Below are 21,028 nucleotides of genomic sequence, written 5' to 3' on the forward strand. Positions count from 1 at the left end.
CTATTTGGGAAAACGACAAAATAACCAACTGTTTTCGGATCTTCCACCTCAGACACTGCACGTAAGATTGCCTGTGACAGACATGGATGATAAACTGAAATCACCTATAGATATATGTACGAACAATGAACATTCCTGAAAATAAAACCAATTTAAAAATTTTCTCCTATAAATCAGCTAATGTGGACAAGAGTGGATTGGGAGATTTCAAAACTTTCCTGATTGCTGATTCTGACACACATGGACAAAGCAGTCCATCGGGAATGCACTCCTGAAAAAATAAATTTTAAAATTGAATTAATGTACCTTATTCAGCGACCAAGAAATCCTTGAAATTGGCTTGAAATCTTTGAAATTTGTACTGAAATTCAAGCCAAATTAAAGGGTCTCTTGGTCGCTGAAAGAGGCCTAATTCCAGAAAAAGGAACTGGCATTGCACAACGTATGACATCATCTCATAATAAGTGACTTGATAAACTCTTAAGTGTAATTGTTTTGTGTTAATTAAATCTGATCCATTTTCTACGACTGAAGGGATCTGTATTTGTGCAGTTTTCAGTTTTATGATCTAAATAAAAATTGATCAAAGTTTCTTTTTATGGAGCAAGATACCTGAATTCCCATCCAAGAACTTTTCAAACAGCAATGAAATATTATTTTGCACCAAAATGTTAACAATTTGATAAACGTTCATCATGTTCACATGTGGAAATTTTACACATAGGATTTTCTTTAAATAAATGTTTAAAACTCATAAAAGCTCCTTTCGTTTTTTTTACAATTATTTTTTTTTAAATTGCAGTAATCATTATGTTTTCATAGAGATAATTTGATGGAATTTAATGAATGAAATATTATGGATTACATATTAAGTTATTTATGTATATACTTACTGCGTAGTCCTCTCTGTGGGTCAGTTAGGGGCCAGAGAACTATGAGGGGGGGAGGGGCGTTTGAGAAACTTTTTGGTGTCAATGTTAATCGAATATGAGGTAATGCTATGCAATAAAAGGCAACTTTGGCTGTCCTGCGCCTATGTTGTGTTGTGGCGAAGAATGGCCCAAATTGACCGTATTTTTTGTCACCTGCATCTCCAGGGCAACCGTTGGTATCAACAAAGCCGCGCAGAGGATTTTCCACGGTGCCAGATCCCTAAAAGTGCGACGAGCAAGTAGTATTGAATGAGCTGTGGTGGTGCTAAAGTGGGACACATGTGATTGTGGGAAGAGGATTGCCCACAAAAACGGAAGAAGGTACTCCAAAGCACTAGAAATGGGTGAAGTGAATGAAGCTGTGATCAAGAAGACCCAGCAAACGTTGGGGAAGTACGTAAAGAGGCCACCATTGACGGAGAAGCTGCTGATGAAGCCACCGTTTCGTTTCCTCCATGACGTCGTAAATGTGGTATGTTATCCAACACCTCCGCGCGATTTCCCTATCGCACTGACCATCGCGGGGGTGTTGGCACCCCCATTGTGAAATCATATTCGATAGTACAAAGCCTGACCTAATTCCATCACTCAGCTGGATGCCTAATTTATTTTTCTTACTGCTGCTGCTGCTATGTTGCAGGTGATTAAGGAGACGGGATTCCTGAGAGGACTCTACACGGCGGATGAGCTAAAGTCTGAGAATATTCGGGATCGTGATGCCAAAATTAAATTTCTAGAGAAATTAATCAATATTGTTGGTATGAGGTTGAAAATGTTTTATCGATTCCCCACGGGAATCCTCATTTGTCATTCCTCTTTTTTTCCCACCATAGAAATGGTTACCAAGGAGGAGTTGAAAGTGCGCCCATCGAAGATTGTTGCTGGGCAGGAAGCGGAAAAAACCAATGAACTCCTTCAGGCCATTGGTATGGCAATTGAGCGGAAATTGGACAGCAAAGCTGCCATTGAAGCCGCAAAAGCTGACTCAGCTCCTAAAAAATCCACAAAAGCTCCTGTTGCGAAAACTAAACCCACAGCACCAGTTAAGACGACGCAGAAAACTACAACAAAACCGGAAAAGACTGCAGAAAAGAAGGTCAAACCCTCGGAGAGAGCAAAAGAAAAGCCCAAAAGTGAGGAGAAAGTGAAGACGAAGGTAGAGGCAAAAGCACCTAAAAAGGACAGCGTTGTGCAGAAGAATGAGAAAAATAGAAAGGATCCAGATAAGAAGAGGATAGATAGTGGAATTAAGTTGGAAGATTCTCCAAATGAGCAGGAATTAAATCCTGAGGATTCACCTAAAGGGATTCAATTGACTTTGGAAGCAACACCGCAGATTGTTTCAGAAGAACCTCCTAAAATTTCTGAGAAAGCTCAAGAAAAAGCCTCAGAAAAACTTCCTGATTCGAAACCTGTGGAAAAGCCACCTGAAGCGGAGAAGGTAGAAAAAATCATCCAGGATGCACCGAAGGAACGTGATGAATTGGTTGATGTGATAGATGAGGAGGCAGAAAGGAGGCGGAAAGAGAAACGCTCATCAAAGTCTAGGAATCAGGAGGAAGCACCACCACCCCCGGAAAATGTTGCAGAAGTTGAAGAACCTCCGAGGGATGAAGAAGTCCGCCCGGAGAGTCATCAGAGGAAGAGAACAAAGTCTTCAGAGAAGAAGGTAAAGAAGAAAGATGGGAAGGAGGAAAAGGAAGCTCACAAACCGAAGGAATTAGCAAAGCAATCAAGTGTCGATGGAAGCGGAAAGATTCAGAATGTTCCACGACCAAAGACTTCACTGAGACCACCAAGTGTCCGACCAGCTTCAGCACGTCCAGGGGCACCGAGAAGGCGTGATAGGAATGTGGAGATTGTCCTACAACCGGAGGAGACGATAAAAATGGGAGATATCAGTGTGAAAATGGAGAACTTTTCGATTGATCTTGAGGACGACGGGGAGAATTTGATAATCATCGAGGATTCAACGAATCGTGAGGATCTCCTCCCATCGGCTCCCATTGAGAGCGTAGACGGACAGGAGCATGGACATCTAGTGCAGCAGATTCTGGAAACACAGAAAGGCCTAACGGGTGGAAAAGTGGACGATGAGAAGAAACCCGAAGAGTGGAGTGATCGTCGCACGAGGCAGGCGTCAGCACAGCAAATGGACGCCTTACGGGAGGCCATCCAGAAGCTAACACGTGCTGTGAATCCTTTGGGGAAACTCATGAATTTCCTGCAGGAAGACATCGATTCAATGCAGAGGGAATACAACATGTGGCGTGAGATGCATCAAATGGCTCTCAATGAGCTCAATCGTGAACGATCCTCCACCCAACCATCCACAGATGCCCTTAAGCAGCTGGAAGCCTCCATAGTAGAACACACCGAACTCATAGACATCAGTCGCGCAAATATTTTGCAGAATGAACAGAAAATTGCGAGACTCCTCACCGATACTTAAATTCACATCTCCTCTAAATGACTCCATCACGTTTCACCAATTTCCCGGACAAAGCACACAATCCTCCATCCACGACGTAAATCTCCTTCAACAAATCGATTAATTTGCAAAAGTCTGCAAATTGAGCGAATCACCCACCTTGGAAAATATTAAACAACATTTCCTTTTTTCTATTATATCAGGTATTTTTCATTTTAATATATTTTTATACAATATGTTCATTTTATATTCATTTTGTTTTCTTATTCTGTCTAACAGACGTAAACACAACATTAAATATTTTTAATTTTTTTTTGGTTAAATTTCCATCAATCAGCTCAAAATAATATAAGAATTTTATTCCCCGCTCACAAGGTGCAATAAATTTTGTGTCAATTTTTTTATGTTTACGCACTTTACCCTATATTTATCTCTCTATGTACAACTTATGTACAATATTGTGTGTTCAATATGAAATTTCTTTTGCAATAAACTTGACGAAGAAAATGTGATTTTTTATTATTGAAAATTACTTTGTTGCAGCAGTAGTGGTGAAAAATTATAGCTGCAGAAATTGAAAGAAAAATTTCAATTTTTATTTTTTAGAGTAGGGATATGACTTGGCTTAAGGATCAAGACTGTACCATTTACCTCTGATTTCGGAGTATTCACAAGGGGTATTTATCTGACTAATATTTCGATATATTTTACCGAATCAGCTAAATCTTGCCGAATAATCCGAATTTCGACGAATAAAACGAATTTTCTTGACGAATAGTTGGAATTTTGAAAATAATCTGAATTTTGACGAATAATTCAAATCTTAACGTATAATCTGAATTTTAACGAATGATCTGATTCTTAACGAATGTCAAATCTGAAAGTTTTCCGAATAATCCGAATTTCTTTGACGAATAATCTGAATCTTCTCGAAGAATAATCGAAATCTTGGCGAATAATCAGAATCTTGACGAATAATTAGAATCTTAACAAATAATCATAATTTTCTTAATGAATAGTTGGAATTTTGAAAATAATCTGAATTTTAACGAATGATCTGATTCTTAACGAATGTCAAATAATCTGAAAGTTTTCCGAATAACCCGAATTTCTTTGACGAACAATCTGAATTTTAGCAAATAATCTGAATCGTCTCGAAGAATAATCGGAATCTTGACGAATAATCAGAATCTTGACGAATAATTAGAATCTTGACGAACAATCAAAATTTTCTTGACGAATACTTGTAATTTTAAAAATAATGTGAATTTTAACGAATGATCTGATTCTTAACGAATAATCTGACAGTTTTCCGAATAACCCGAATTTCTTTGACGAACAATCTGAATTTTAGCAAATAATCTGAATCGTCTCGAAGAATAATCGGAATCTTGACGAATAATCAGAATCTTGACGAATAATCAAAATTTTCTTGATGAATAATCAGAATTTTGAATAATCCTAAACTTGACGAATAATTCGATGAATTTTACTCAGATAAATACCCCTTGGATATTCACTCTGAGAACAAGTTAACATTCGCTGACCTATTTTCAAGCAGAGATCAAATAAACTTTTACAACGACGTTTCGAAGATTGATTCCTTCTTCATCAGGTATATCTGATCTGTGCTTAAAAATCTCATAAATGTGGTTAATAAACTTAGTTAAACGATCCGTTAATCAGACTTTAAAAGGAGCTTTTGAGCACTTGAATATCCCACAAATAATTCAAAAAAAATCACAGAAAGAAAAAGAATTCTCATAGCTCCAATCAAGATTTCGAATATTTATTACAAGGTCAAACATCTGGGAAATTCTTTGAAAATTTCGTGATTTTCTTATTTTTTCCACCACTGCTGCATGAACTAAAATAAAATGGTAAGCACGAAGAAAACTTTTACGTGTTTCAATGAATTCCCTTTTTCTTTTGCATTGCATTTTTTTTACAAGAGTGTCATAATATCATATTTACTCTCTCTCTCAGCTCTTTCCCTCTCAACGTATCATTATAGGAAATATATCTCATAGAATATTTATATTCTAATATTACAGCGCATGGAATAAATCAACTAAAAGTCTCTCAATTTTCATAAATTCCCCCCTCCCGTTCTTCTTCAACCCTTGTTAGGAATTTTTATTTTACAAATTCCCCAACACATCAAACATTCTGCTCTGGATCAGCATTTTTTCTCTCATTTTCTGACGTATTTGAATGTTTAGGCGTTCTTATCAATTCAATTAAGGCAATTTATTATTTTTCTTTAAATGAGATAAACCTCTCGCTCATTGAGAGAGCTAAAAATTGTCAAATTTTCAGACAAAAAAAGCATCACGCAATTTAAGCACTAACAAGAAAGAATTTTTCCTTTTTCTTTCAAACGTCTTTTCTTGCATTATTTACCTGTTATTTCACCCCTTGTTTTCTTACATAATTCCATGGCGAAAAATGCGGATTTATTTATAGAGGAAAAGTGGGATCGCGTATCAAAATAAATCGATTTTCTTGGTTCGTGTGTAGAAAGCTTTGTTTACAAGAGAAAGGAGTCTGTGTGATTAAAATATTGATTTTAATTAACATTTATATGTAGTTACTTTTGGAGGGTTAAGTTGTCGGTGTTTTTTTCCATCGATAAACTATTTCTTACCTTGCCCACAATTTCTTTTTCTCTTTCTCTTTTCCATTCTTTTTTTTTACAAGAAATGCGAGACATACAAAAAGGGATATGTTTTCACATTTTTTCTCTCTCAATATCTTTGAGTGCGCAGCAATCGCAATTTTTTTTTCAGGAAAAATGTTTTATAAGTGGGGAGTAATTTACCTCTTCATGTTTGTTTTTTTTTAGAGTTGTGCTCGTTTCACTAGACACTTGCTCTCGTCGCTACTATTTCGCAGCATTCTACTCATGTGACCACGGAGGTTGGGCAAATTGATGCAGTAGAGCTTGTAGTAGAACTTTGGCAGAGCATTCACCGAATGCTACAACTCGAACAGCTCATCCTGTTGCCGCTCAAGTCGCTGCAGAGAGTTCTGCACGTGACGTCCCTGCGTCATCACAATCAGGTGACTCGAGTCACTGCCCGATGAGCTGCTGTTCCTGTGATGCGATGAACCGCTGTATGATGCTGAATTGGTTCTCTTTGTCGGCGAAAAGACTCCATCGCCATCGACGCAATCCGGTGATAGGAAGCTGTTGAGGTGAAAAAGCATTATTGATTTAATTTCTTTGTTATACAAAATTAAATTAAATTGTAAATCGATGATAATAAAAACTGCAAATTCACACCACAATCAACGGAAGAAGATTATTTTTGCTTCAAATTAATCTTAATTCTTTCGCGATAAACGCAGAGCAATGTCCTGACCATTGTTAAGTTATCTGTTTGTGTTTCAATTTGACATTTTGTATTCAACAGCTAAAAGAAATGAAAGAATGATAGTTAGGTCATCTCATGGCAAAAGACTGCAGGCAGTGCTAGAAACTTGAAAATTGGCATAAATGTTCCTTAGGGCATATAAAGGAAGGAAAATGAGTGCGGTTTGGTTTCGTCCGCTAAAAAGCATATGGCGGCCAATTTTCAAAATGGCGTCCTTTTGAGCTATAATGTAATCTAAAGTTTGTCGTAGGTGGCTGAAATTTTAGTATGTTATAGCTGGCATCAATACCTTTCCAACGATAGGTCATTTGACTTCCTAGGTCCCCTAGAACCTAAGATATTGCCATTTTTAGGTTTTTCTTTATAAGCTCATATCTGCAGTTCTACGTAACGTACAAAGATGTTTGACCTATCATTGGAAAGGTCTTGCAATACTCTACAACTCTCTAGAACATTGCAAACCAATTAAAAGAACATTTATGGGTCAAAAATACAAAAAACAATGTGTAATTTTTGACGCAAAAATTTTCATTAAAAAAATAATTTTATCGGAATAAATTTTTTCTCAGTGTATTGTCCAGATTCAGACGTTTCCAAAACATGGTCATTATAGGCTGTAGCTCAAATAGAACCAGAGTTATAGCGATTTAAAAAACGTGAAATATTGAGAAAAAATTCTTGTAAACATTTCAACAAAAGGCAGAAATTTGTGTTTCATACGTCACTGAAATTTTTGTGATTCAAAAATGAAAACACATTCATGCTTTTTTTATGAAAATTGATATTAATTAGTTAATGTAATGACTAATTTTGGTGTGTGGTGTCAATTAAACATAATTATAATGTAAAATAAGACTTATTTTACCAAAAAAATGTAAATAAAAAAATTTTGCATCACTCAACGCCATCTATCAGTGACGTATGAAACACAAATTTCTGCCTTTTGTTGAAATGTTTACTTGTAATATGTACGGAACGTTAGAAAATAAACGTCAAACAATAGAAAACAATCGTCAACCTTAGACAGCAAACGTCAGACGTTAAAATGAAGAAAGAATCAAAGCTAAAAAGTGTCAAACATCAAAATTAGAATGTCAAATGTTGAGAAGAAAGTGAAGCGAAAAAAAATGTCTGACGTTGGAAAATAAATGTCAAATTTGAAAGAAACAAAATGGCAAATTTTGGCAAAAAAGTTGTTAAAAAAGTAATGTCAAGCACTATAAAAGGAACTTCAAATTCAAAAAGGTTGTTGTCAGGAAGAATATCTTTAAATCGGCAAACTTCTAAAAATTCAGAACCATCAAACTTTTTCTTTAGAGGTCAAATGTTTATATTTCCATGTAAAAAGTTGTGTTGAAAAAACTGAATTTTCAAAGGTCGTGAAAAAACATAAAAGGTTAGAAAAATCGACAAACATTTGAAAGAAAGATCAAACGTTAATTAAATAGCGTCAAACTCAAAAAAATAATCTCTATAAACAAGAAGTTAAATGATTAAAATTATGTCAGACGTTAAAACTAACATCAAATATGTACAACAAAAGAAATGTCAATCGTTAAAAATATATCAAACGTTAGATAATAATCACCTAACTTTAAACAATAAAAATATTGCAAACTTTGAAAATAAACGTTAAACGGTTAAACATTACAAAAGAAACGTCACAATGTTAAACACTAACATTAAATGTTAGAAAATAAATGTCAATTTGTAAAAAGAAAACTGTCAAGTCGTTTTCAATTTATTTTTAGATATCTTTAAAATTAAAATCAAATCTCAAAACACCACCTTGTATAGATTTTTTGACTACGCCTCTGAACTTCAAACATTAAAAAAGAAATGTCAAACGTTAGAATTGCACATACAAACTCAAGAAATATTTTAAATTTTGATACAACGATCATTAATATGGTTTAGTAATGATATCTTCCCTAAGTCGCCTCTTTTAAGACATTCTTTTTGAGGCATTTTTTAGCTTGTTTTTATATATTAAACAAAATAGTAAATAAGGATTGAAACTTATTGAATTTTCCTTAGTTTCTTTAAGGTTTTTGAAGATTTACAACTATTTTTAATTTTTTTTCTATTCTTTTTGATTCTATTCACTTCACTAGACAGTAATAGAATTTACATTAAAAAAATTACTCAAGAAGGCCCTAATATGCTTTAACTTTCACATTGTAAATGGCTTAAAATTTTCTTTCCTTACTTTAAAAAGAAATAAGTCTGTAAATGTCGATTAAAAAAATCCTAAAACTCCAAAAATTAAATCCATAACAATGCTTTACTATTTCCAGCACACTACTGTACATTGTATTAGTTTTAGATTTGCAAAAAGAAGGCTCAAAGTGGAGTTGAGCTGAAAATTTTATTTTTGTAGCTCAATAGTATTTTTGCCAAGCAACTTTGCGATTTTCTTAAAAGGCAACAAAAAATTTTGTTTAGCAACAAGAAAAGCAAGAGCGTGACCCAGTACTTTCACAAGCAACTCTACCAGCGCTATATTCATATGGTGGTATTTGCTTCCGAAATTAGACTTTCTCACAATGAAAATTGCTCTTAATTTATTCGACGCGTCGCTATAAAGAAATTCCAGGGAATTTTTTATTCTCTCAATCGCCACTCGTATAGTGACTCAACGCAGTCTCAGGAGATTGCAATTCTTACAACATCAGCATTTTTTGATTCAGTATTGTTTTACAGCTATTATAGTAGGGGAAGATAAACTAACATGGTCGTTCTGAATTAGATTTCATTCTTTTCTTGAAATGAATTTTATTTAAAAAGACACTGAACGAGAAAATTTATAATTTTCTTCATATTAAACCAAGGGGTGGTTATCTGAATGAAAATCTTCGGATTATTCGTCAATAATCGAATTTTTCGGAGATTATGGTTCTTCGTCAAAAAGAATCGAATTATTCCTTAACACTCGGAGGACTTTACTGGTACTTGCTACCAATTGGAACCTTAAAATCGTCACAGAATAAAATCTATTGGACTTATCTCGATGAATTTAGCATCTATGTGTAGGGAATTTTAATTACTTTAAGATAGCAGAAAGAAAATCTCGAGAAAAGTCTTTTCTTTGGAAGATAATTGAGGTCAAAGTCAGAATCCAACGTGGAGGATCAAATTGGTAATAACTACCAGTCAAAATCCCATACATTTTAGCCATTGTTTTGAGGTTATGTTTCTCCATATTTCACAAATAAAGTACTCTTGTTCACCTTTCCCCGGTGAAAATAATTAATGTGAACTAATTTTATTGCCGGAAGTGACTAAAAAGTTACTTTAAGAATCAAAGTTTGTGATGATTTAGGCGCAATAATAAATTATGTAAAATTGTAGCTAAAAAAGTCGTTGAATTGGCAATTTTGCATCGATTCTACGCAATTTTTTTTCAGTGACGATTTTCTCAATTAAATATTTAGCAATTAGGTGCAGGAATGCTTGAAGGAGATCGAGAATTAGTGAAACTTTCGATCCTCATTCAAGTCATTCAATAAACTGATTAATAATTAATTATTGAGCATATTTTATCAACTGGTAGTTATTGCCAATTTGATCCTCCACGTTGCGCCAATGTTGGGTCCTCCAAGTGTTAATATTCAGTTTATTCCTCGAGATTTGGAGATCTGAATTATTTATCAAAATTCGGATTGTTCGTTAAGAAGACTTGTATTATTCGTAAAGAAGAATCGAATTATTCGTTTAGATTCAAATTTTCCGACAAAATTTTTGGATTTTTCGTTGAAATCCGGATTTTTCATCAAGAATATTCATATAGTTCGCAAAGAAGAATCGAATTATTCGTCGAGATTCGTATTCGTCAAGATTCAGATTATTCATCAAAGAAATTCAAACTATTCGTCAAGATTCGGATGAATCGTCGTGATTCGGCAAAATAATCCAAATATCCGACAGATAAACGCCCCTTGTATTAAACAAAATTGTTTCAGAAAATCTCAAAGGGTTGGATTTAGACCATTCTCCCCTATAGGCATTATTTTTATCTCCTTTTGTTGTGTTTATATTTTTGTCACTGAAATAGCTCTTTGTTTTGGGATCAAATTACGCAGTACAACATCGGAGGAATGCTTAAATGTAGCATATTGTACCTTCCGGAGGGAGCAATGAACATAAAAAAATAAAATAAAACTACTCACTCAATACTATTCTGGGACTTTTTGACGTATTTCCGGGATTCAGCGATGGTACTATCGATCTTCCCGAGAAATTCATCGACACTCCTGCGATTCTCTTCGTCCGGCGACAGAGCCATGTGGTCCAGGGAGCGGCTGGTGTTTGCATTGGGATCAGCTGAGCAGTTTTCAGCCAGTGAGGCGGATCTCTGGGGCGGCAGGGAATGAGGACGATCATCTTTTGATGCTGCATACGGGGAATTCCTTTCCACGGGCACCATTAAGTACTGCCGCAGGAACAGGCTGTCCGACGCATACAGTCTGTTTGCTCGCCTAATTTGCTCAGTCTGAGGAAGGAGACAAAACACATATTAGCAACAACAACCAACTGTGGGCAGGACAAATTGAACTTACAGTGCAACCGTATTTGAGGGCAATTCCCTGCAGGGTGTCCGACTTTTCAACTTCATGCCGCACGAGTATGTCTGTGTTTCTCACGTGATTGCACGTGCTGCCGTACTTTTTAGCGCGTCCTCTGCAATTTATGAAAAATCATCAATATCTTCCTTTTCTATTTCACTCAAAAAAAATCCTTAGAAATTCCTCTGAAGCTCTGAGAGGGGTGTTCTTACCTCGAGATAGACAGCTTCTCTTGCTCAAAATCCTCCTCCATTTGCGACACTATTTCTGTGAACTAGATTTGAAGGAATTTACCATTAAAACAACTACAGCCTTATGTTGTACTCCACACAGCACAGTGAGGTGATACAATTTATTTGGTTTAGTTGCTGAATTTAGTGGAAATCTGCCAATTTTATTGAATATTTTCAGCAAAAACTCAACAGCACGAAATTTTTCCACTCAACTTTGACATTAGAAGAGAGCGCGCATTTATCTCTCAGTCAGCAGAACTTTCTCTTGCTCTCGTCACTCTCTTTGAAGAAGATGACAAAAAGGTAAGACAGTGCTGCCAACAACTGAACCAATAGACAACACATGAGATGCAAGATACAATTTGGGGAGCGTTAGAGTAGGAAGGGAATAACAACCCACTAAACAAAACAAGCTATTGATCAACATTTGGTCAAATATTGTGCAAAGGTATTGGATAGCTACGACTTTATTGTATTTTTATTCAAATCAACTTTGCACCGAAGCCCTACCATCGAATAAAACTTGAGATGATTTCCCGTTAATTAAAATCACATTTATGTGTATTTTTGGAAAATAATAAAAAGAAGAAATGTTTCATTTAAAACGGAATTGTTTCAAAAAACCAAAAAAGATTCAGGGCTTTTCAAACTTAACTCTTTTCCATTGCAATCAGTTTTATGAATTAAGTGTTGTGTTTTGTAGCTTCATAAATGTTTGAAACTTCGCACAAATGTTTCAACATATTTTTGAAACATTTTTAAACTTTTCTATTTCTAATAAAAGTTGTGAGTTTTGGTTATTTACTGATACAAAATGATTACACATCCTAATCATGGTTTTAAAAAAAATTTAAATATCAAAAACACAAAAAAATACTCAAAATTGAGCGATGAAACATAAACGCGAGTGTTTCATACTTTTCAAAGGACGAAAAACAGATAAAATCCCTCTTAAAATAAATAAAAAACATTAAACAAAATTATAGCAAAGTAAGGTAAGGATAATAAAGTTTGGATAGGCCTTGTGACTTGAGAAGGCTGGGGCCGTAAAGCTTTAAAAAATAAAAAAAAAAGTTTGAATACCCAACTTTATATCTAGTTTGGTAATTGATTAACCTCTGGAGAATTTGCTGGCCAAAGTGGCCAATTCGGCTTTTTTCAATCGCCACAGAATTAAAAAATTATTTACCATTTCGTGTTAAATTCAACAGCTGTGTATATAATGGAGTTTCATTACTTCAAGATCGTCTAAAGAAAACTTGGAAAAAATATTTTCTTTTGAGAGAAAATTAAGGTCAAACTTTTGAGGTTAGAAACCTCGATCCTCCAAGTGTTAAATTGTGGTTATGGCTTCAGTACAAAGTTTCTTCAATTACATTTATCCAATAAGGAGTAAGGCAATATGGAATCAAACTGATTTCACTAATTTGAATTGTTTTTAATTTTTTGGTTAAGTTTTGCCTTCGCCGTTTTAACAAAAAAATCCGCCCATGGACTTAATAAGTATATGGCTTATATGTCGTTAAATACGGTATGTATTGTCTTTTAGCAATGCTATTCAAAACGGCGCTTCGTGCAAGCTGATAAAACACATTTGCAGATCACCAAATTTTTTTGCCCAAACTTTTTACCGGCTTGAATTCATTTTATCTGTTATAACAAGTCAAAAATCTTACATGAAGAACTTTTAAATTAATTTAATTTGATTAGGTTGGGTCATGACCTGCTAAACTGTATTGAAGATTTGTCTATTGAATCTATAAAAAAGCTACTTCATAGCAGCATCCACATCAGCCACTTAATACAAAATGATCTTCCATGATCTTTTTACTTGACAAGTTTTCCAGAAAAATATATTTAGAAAATTATTCCAAAATTGGTCCATGCGCGGTAAAGTTCAGGAAGAATTAGCCTCAATTTCCTTTCGTCACCTGCACACAAAAGAATTATTGAGAATTTGACGAAAGTATTAGCGGTTTTGGTTGTGCTAATTGGTAGCCATATGATCCCCAAAAATTATCGCGATAGAACAACATTAACCAGACATCTCTGGAAATTATGTACAGACTTTCGTATACGTCTTTGTCGCCCCAAAAAGCAAAGTTCATTCTCACAGAGATTTTGTGATGAAATAGAAATGAAATCACAAAGATAAGTTGTTTATTCCGAAAGTATTTTAATATGTTGTTGGAAAAATTCAAAAATTAAGATGATCGCACGAAGATCACGGCCAAATCCACCCATTTGAAGTCAGTAGTGCTGGATAACAAAACTAATTTATTGTAGCTGTTCATTGAGGGCCTCTTCAAGGCGAATTAATCAAACTCACGATATAGTCAAGCTGTTCAATAAAATTGGCATTTCCCGTAAAAACTTCTTCGTGTGAAGTGACTCAATGGAAATATTGAATTTCTTTGAATTGAAAATATTTTGACACGATCGTTTAGTCGCGAATGTATACATTTTCCATACAAACACAAACTTTTCTACCGATAGAGCGATATTTTTCAGTAATATTGAATTTGATAAATAAATTCACACGTAGAAGTGAATAATTATTGGAAAAACACGTGATGAAGGTGAATGTCAATGATTTGGGAGAGATCTCAATTTTCCTTACGCCAGAATGTGTCCTCCAGATTTTGTAGGCACCAACAATGAGATCCATGGGTTAAGTGTTATCCTCAATTATATTACGTATATAATATTACACCACACACACTAGACAGACAATCGTGCGTAATTTCCACGATGGATAACAATTTTTCATTGGCCAAGGAATCACACACGGAAGGCAAATTGATAAGAAGAAATCAATGGAGAGTGGATTATAGATAAGGGATTTAATAGCACCAATATAGAGTAACTCGCAATCTCGTGCAATTGGCACGATTGTGGCGCGTAAGTGATTTTCTCGCCGAGTGGTAAATCACACTCGAGATTAGGAGAACGACTGAGCGAATTTTGCTAGTGCTGTAAAAAGTCTTATCACAATTTTCTGACCCTCTACGTGTGTATGCGTGCGTATTCTATCCTAACAACAGCCTTTTTGATACTGTTATCTAAACATTATATTCGTCACTCATAGAGCTCCGGGGGAAAATTGAGATTTGCCCAAGAGAGGCAAAAATATAAGTGAATTATATATGCAAATATGACGAGGGGAAAAATAGCACAAAAGATCAGTTTTTGGATTCAATTGAGTCATTGTGAAGTGTCTGGAAATTTTTCCCATTCACTTTTCAACATAATAAACTTTATCATTTCCCAGTATCCGAGTGAAGAAAATTTATCTCTTGAGGACTTTTTCTTTGCAGTAATATTGGAATATTCTGTACATGACGATCGAGCAATTCCCACAGCAGTGTGAGTTTGTGCATGGCTTTAGTCAGTTGATTTTAGAGCAATTTCCACGGATTTTATGTTCTGTTTTACTATAAGAATTTTTTTATTTAAAAGTTTGTTTAGATTTTCAAATCTGTGTCTGTGGGAAATATTGCAGTAGAAATTAAGATATATAAATTAAAGAGGACAACAACATGTCTTATCAATTGTATAGGCAGACAACAGTTGGGATTGCTCTGCAAGAGTCTCTGGATGAGCTTTTTAAGGTATTTTAGATTTAGTAGTTGCTATAGAAATTAGCATTACAATGCATTTGTTTACGTTGCCTGCTTTCTAAGAATCATATTGAATTTTTTTAAAAATATTTAGAGATTATAATGAGAATTTGCTGTTGGGCTTGAATAAATATAACACGCATTTTAGAAACCAATTAAAAGAAAAGGAATATGATAACCTCTGACTTCTCACGATTGTTACATTTTATTTTATTTTTTAATCTCATTTCTCCTTCATTTCCAATTTCTTTTACGACTTGAGTGAAGATCTGGCAAAAATTTATGATCAGAATATTTTTCAATAGGTCTAAAAGGATACGATTTTCTTCTTTTTGTTCTCCATGATTTATTCTGGTTTTGAATCAGATTTAAAAGAGGTTTTTGCTTTGGGGTCGCTATTTTGCGCCACAGCAAAATTAAAGTTCTTATGATAGGGAGACATGGGCCAAAAAGTTAGTTTTTTGGGAGATACATTTTCCTGAATTCTCTGAAATATTTGAGTTTTCCCATGACGACTATCTTATAGGAAATTTTCCAGATTACAACTTTGTCTTAGACGATTATTTTCTAACTCAACGGGAAAATGCATTTTCAGTCCATTTTCTGAAACCTTGCATTTTTAACTTTTACCCCAATTATTGTTCAGAAACGTTGAAAATTGAGTTGGAAAACCAAACTCGCCGGCGACTCTACCGGTGAGTTTGGTTTTTCAACTCAATTTTCAACGTTGATCCCACGTCGCTTAAAACTCAATTGTCCAGAAACATCCTCAGAAAATTCGGAAGCATCGTGAACCTCCTCCTGCACAGACATTTCTCCATTTTCCGGCGAAATGTTCACTAACATTCTCACTCCACGTTGTTCAACTTCAAGACAATAATTTAGGAGAAAAGAATTGGTTACCTTTCCTTGTTCTACTCTCTGGATGGCAGTATCCTGTCAGGGTCTTTGGATTGAGGTTATACAGTGCAGCCGCTTGTGAGATTCTCATTTTTCCATTCCTCACTAGCATCACCGTGTTATTTATTAATTATATTTTTTATTCAATGACGCGTTTTTGCGGACATAGCGTCGCACCACAACACGAAAGACTTCCACGGCTGACGATTCCCAGTCATTGACATAATCTGCAGCCAAAACTTCTTAATCAAACTTGGTCGCCAAGTGTCCTTGGGTTAGGCATCCTTCTGCGAACTCCTTACGCGTTTCAATCAAAACGATTCTTCGCATAACTCCGGCTCAAACCAAAGATGATCTTTCAATGTTTTCTCTCTCATTTCCTCTTCCCAATTCATTTTTCTCCACCTTCTCACTCTTTTCTACATTATTAAAATATTTGCAAAGTTTTAGAAGTGTTTCTTTCAGACAGATTTTTTTCTCAATGATTTTTTTTTTTTGAAAAAATTCGCTTTATATTTTATTGTTTTGTTTGCAAATTGGTGCAAAATTTTTCCGAAATAAATTGAAATACACCGAATGTCGCAGAAACAAACATGAAAAAGAAGAAGAATTTTTCCGAACACAGGGTGATTCATCTAATTTTGGTCATGTGTTTGTCGGGTGTTTGATGGAAAAAGTAGTTTGAGTAGCGTGGCACCCTGTTCATCGTGGAGAAGGAGAGAAACGTCTCTGCGCGTCAAAATAATTATTTTCCCTGAAATGTTTTTAGCATAATTTCACAAAGAAAACCATAAAGTTGCTTGTGACAAAAGTGTTTATCGTTCTACGGACAAGATGTCCTATCAGTTGTATCGGAATACAACACTTGGGAATACGCTGCAAGAGAGTTTGGATGAATTGATTCAGGTGATTAAAACTTGTTGCATTATTTATGCATTTTATGTTATATCTCTCAATTTTCTTGTAAATTATGCACAAGTCTAGCAATTAGGGATTCCCTTTCTTTCTATTCAGGAATTTTATAAAGTTTTAACAGGTTTATTCTCAGTTTAAAAAGCTATATTGATTTAGTAATTGACCATAACCTCAATTGAGATGTTTTGATTTCTCTTTTTTTTGCAGTATGGCCAAATTACGCCCCAATTGGCTCTAAAGGTGATTCTGCAGTTCGATAAATCCATCAATGCAGCCCTCTCGAACCGCGTAAAGGCTCGTGTGACCTTCAAGGCGGCCAAACTCAACACTTACCGCTTTTGCGATAACGTCTGGACGCTCATGCTGAATGACGTTGAATTCCGGGAAGTGCATGAGTTTGCCAAGGTGGACAAAGTGAAGATTGTGGCGTGTGATGGGAAGAGCGAATCATCGAGTCACCCTTAGCCGATCAAAGCGGAAGCATGGCTCAATTAATTCGTACTTCAGGACTTTCATAATGCGCGTTTTAAATCAGAGACATGGGAAAAGGGACAAAGCGATAATTTGGGTCACCTGAGCAGGTTCACATTCCACTTTGGAATCTTCTAAAATTTGCACTTCTTCATGTTATCCTCACCTGCGTGGATGTATTGTGTTTAACGGGATGCAGGTAATACCAAATTTCGCTAAAAGTTTTCACATTATGTAGTTCAAAATGCTATAAATCTGTAGCAATTTGAATGATAGGATCCAAAAGTTTTCTCAATTACACAATCAAGAGGTTCCCAGTATGGGGAGCCTTTGTAATTGTGTATTATTTATCAAATAAGTTGTATTGAAGCAAAATGAAATGAAAATATAATATAAAATGTGGATTGTTTTATTCTTTCTTAATGTCCTTTCTTAAAATTCTTCCCCGTTGTCTCAAAAAAACACAATTGTGACGTCATTGTTTACATTTTTGGGCAAACCTATTCGTTCTTTTCCCTGCTGATCCCTAGGAAAAATCGGGAATCTCTATGGAGAGGTTTTTTTTAATGCAAAAACGTGTAAACTCCTTCATGGAATCAAAACATTTTACCAATAGTCCACAAAGGGTTGAAAAAATCATAAAGGCTGCAAAGGGTTCATTTTCTGTGATCATTGCAATATTTTTTATATCAATTCTATAGGTAGCTAAAAAATTTAGAATGTAGGGGAGGGCGGGGCTAATAAAGTCACTTAAGGGTTTAGAAAAAGCTCAAAATATCATATTTCCCAAACACATAAAGCGAAATGTATAGCTCATTTTTTTAGGAAATTTACTGCCCTACAACTCTTTCTCAGATCATTTTGTTCTATCTAGCTAGGAAATATGATATTTTGGGCTTTTTCTAAACCCTTAAGTGACTTTATTAGCCCCGCTCTCCCCTACCTATCTTTTCATGTTTCTTAAATCCCTTAAATCCCTCAAATCTGTAACATTTTTTTTCTAAGTTGGAGTTTATTCGTAGTTCAAAAACATCTAAAAATACACGGCGCGAAAATTGAGTCGACAAAGTTTGTTTAAAAAATCCGAAAAAAAAATTCAACGTGGATTCCAGAAAAAATATGAAGGCAAAAATGCTCCATGTTCATAAATTAATGGTTCATTGTGATATTAAATTACTAAAGGCATCTTTACAAGCCAATTAACGGCTGAGCTGGGGAATCCGCTAAGATATTAATGTCTTTTCAACAAGGTAAGGAAAATAAACACGTGAAATCCCTTGGTATTTCGTGGAAGTCTGGCGAAATGGAGGGAAAGATTTTTTTTGGGTGGAAAATAAACGAAGAATGTGGCTCCCGACATTTTTGGTGGTGCCTGAAAATAAACAGAACAAAAAAAAACTCATGGCACATTGAGGGAAAATTATGTATTTGATATTTTTCTTGCCGCACCTGTTGTTTTCCATTTTGAAAAACTCAGATTTTGCGAATTTTCTGAAAGCCTAAAATAATAGAAGAAAGGAATTAGACTTTATGGATTAATGAGAAAAGTGGGAAAGTTCACTGAAGATAATTAGGACGTACTTAATCTTAAGTTGAAATTGATTAAATGTTTAAAAAAAATCTTGGGAAAAATAAATTATTTTCTTCAATTTATAGGAAGTTTGTTTTCAGAAAGACTGGTTTTTATTTTTACTAAAATAAATATCAGAACTAAAAATTGAGTAAAAAAAATTGAAGGTGTGGTACCCCCGCTGGCCCCAGGGGTGGGTTTAGCTAATTAAAACACTTATTTATATAGATAATTCACTCTGCCTCTTTATTGTGCACTCTACACATAACCCTTCACCTGACACATCTCTCTATCTCCCTCACTCCCAACACCCAGATCACCACAGAAGGAAAAGTAAATTTAACCATTTTAACTAAACTTTAACTGGTTTTACATTAAAAAAGACTAATTTTTCAGTAAAAGTGTATTTATGTATTTTTATTTATTTATTTATTCAGTAGCCATACTAAAATTATTTTTGGTGTTTTAAAAAATTATTTTATGAACTTTCAAAGCATTAAATTGCATAAAAAAGTTTGTTTTTAAAAATTATAATGAAATCGAATAATTTTAGAAATTCTTCCGCAAAATTTGAAGAATTTTGGATTAAAATTGACTTTTTTAGAAAATGAGATTAGTCTTCGTTATAATTTTTATTAATTCCTGACTAGAATAAGGATTCATAGGATTTTAGTATAGACGAAAACCAGAAAACTATAATTATTAAATTTTTGAAACTCAGAGCCTTAAATTATTTTTACTACACTAAGTTCCTTGAGGTCCTTAGGTACCTAAAGGGTTAATTCCTTATATTTTTTTAATAGAAACCATCAATAAAATTTTTATCAAGCTATCATTTAATTCTGAATAAAATTCAAAGCGCTATTTTGTAATTTCTCCTTGGCAGCTGCGAGCACAGAACTCTCGCGAGAATCCTTATTTTTTCTTGTAAGTTTTTTTCTCGCATCGTTGAGTTTGTTGTGGAAAATTGCGAGGGCGGGTAGTGGGGGTTGGTGGGTAGGGTATGAGTGAAGAGTTGGAGAAAATCACCGAGTCTCTCCGCAGACGCACTCAGTGTGGGAAAATTGAAAACGATGGCAATTGGCAGTGCGTCGCGACGTTTGAACAGAGTGAGTGGCGTCGTTGGATCCACATGATTTAGGTTGATGCTGGAGTTGAGCACACCAGAAGCGTCTCGAACGCCGGCAATATCAGTCGCATTGTGACTGCCGTGCCATACAGAAGGTTCCTTGCGCGCGCGAAGGTTTTCCCCTTATTTTGGGCTGGAAGAACAAGTGCGGTGAACGAAAGACACTGAGGGTTGTGATTGCGGTGTCGTCCTGCGATAAGGGTCCTCATCACAGTGTAATGATCTCTCAATTCATATGCTTTTTTTTCGCATAATTTTCGCGTAAATTTTCTTTTGGCATAGAGTGAGAGGAATATCACGCTGTGGATAATTTCCGAATTGTATATTATTTTTTTGCGAAAAAAGGATTTTTTTTTGCGCCAAAGGATGAGGTGGATTTGTGTGAATAAATAATGAGTGAGAGGAAATTAGGAGATGATTAAAATGGGATTACACTTTGGATGATGGAGAGAGTGTGAGGAAGAAGAGTGAACGATGGAGATTTTCCAAGCGGGAAAAATGATTGCAGAGTGATAGAAGTCATGTGCAATGGTAATCGCAGAGAAACGGGTATTTTCTCGGCAATTTCCCTGCCCATCCTCCCCATAATACTTTCCACACATACAAGCATTTTCTCACGGATCAGCAAAAACACCACACCATGAGAAAATGAGTGAATGAAAGTCAATGACGTGGCTGATTTTCTCCTTCAGGATCTTTCCCTTTTTTTCCACCATCTACCACCGCACTTTTCCAACCACCCTCCGGAAAATCCTGGGGAGTGCTTCGGGGATTCTTCACAGAGAGGGATTTTCAGCGATAATTCGTCCTTCCCCGTCCCAACATGCGGGTGATGCGTAAAATCTCTGGCATCTCCGCCAGTACACGAGGAAAGAATAAAAAAAA

At 35.1% G+C, this 21,028-nt stretch overlaps 6 protein-coding genes across 13 annotated transcripts in view; 3 read left to right on the plus strand and 3 right to left on the minus strand.

The window, feature by feature from the left end:
- LOC129797635 (cytochrome P450 6A1-like) overlaps positions 1-21,028 on the minus strand; it is a 690,618-nt gene that overhangs the window by 213,243 nt on the left and 456,347 nt on the right. The gene's annotated exons all lie outside the window — the stretch shown is intronic.
- Positions 1-21,028, minus strand: part of LOC129797630 (cytochrome P450 6a9-like) — a 667,408-nt gene that overhangs the window by 213,243 nt on the left and 433,137 nt on the right. The gene's annotated exons all lie outside the window — the stretch shown is intronic.
- Positions 809-3,736, plus strand: LOC129797519 (TRAF3-interacting protein 1). Its single transcript, XM_055840178.1, has 3 exons — positions 809-1,404; positions 1,573-1,690; positions 1,766-3,736. Exons 1-3 carry the CDS (start codon positions 1,273-1,275, stop codon positions 3,382-3,384), a joined length of 1,869 nt encoding a protein of 622 aa, XP_055696153.1. The 5' UTR covers positions 809-1,272; the 3' UTR covers positions 3,385-3,736.
- LOC129797706 (lysM and putative peptidoglycan-binding domain-containing protein 2) lies at positions 5,132-14,576 on the minus strand. Its single transcript, XM_055840526.1, has 5 exons — positions 14,159-14,576; positions 11,518-11,579; positions 11,300-11,420; positions 10,910-11,232; positions 5,132-6,553 (listed from the first exon to the last, which is right to left on the minus strand). The coding sequence occupies exons 1-5, from the start codon at positions 14,204-14,206 to the stop codon at positions 6,343-6,345; spliced, it is 765 nt and encodes a 254-aa protein (XP_055696501.1). The 5' UTR covers positions 14,207-14,576; the 3' UTR covers positions 5,132-6,342.
- LOC129797787 (transcription initiation factor IIA subunit 2) lies at positions 14,907-17,846 on the plus strand. Of its 2 annotated transcripts, none has more exons than XM_055840631.1 (2): positions 14,907-15,149; positions 17,181-17,846. In XM_055840631.1, the coding sequence occupies exons 1-2, from the start codon at positions 15,078-15,080 to the stop codon at positions 17,436-17,438; spliced, it is 330 nt and encodes a 109-aa protein (XP_055696606.1). In that variant the 5' UTR covers positions 14,907-15,077; the 3' UTR covers positions 17,439-17,846. The 2 variants fall into 2 exon arrangements, with proteins under 2 accessions (XP_055696606.1, XP_055696605.1); XM_055840630.1 differs by lacking the exon at positions 14,907-15,149 and adding an exon at positions 16,689-16,964.
- Positions 20,032-21,028, plus strand: part of LOC129797678 (uncharacterized) — a 101,361-nt gene continuing 100,364 nt past the window's right edge. For 3 of the 5 annotated variants that reach the window (XM_055840470.1, XM_055840473.1, XM_055840472.1), the window contains exon 1: positions 20,032-20,358. The gene's annotated coding sequence lies outside the window, so the exon portion shown is untranslated. Of the gene's footprint in view, positions 20,464-21,028 lie in introns of all 5 variants that reach the window. The other 2 variants (XM_055840471.1, XM_055840474.1) reach the window with 2 other exon arrangements.

This window comes from Lutzomyia longipalpis, chromosome 1 (assembly GCF_024334085.1).
Source record: "Lutzomyia longipalpis isolate SR_M1_2022 chromosome 1, ASM2433408v1".
NCBI lineage: Eukaryota > Metazoa > Arthropoda > Insecta > Diptera > Psychodidae > Lutzomyia > Lutzomyia longipalpis.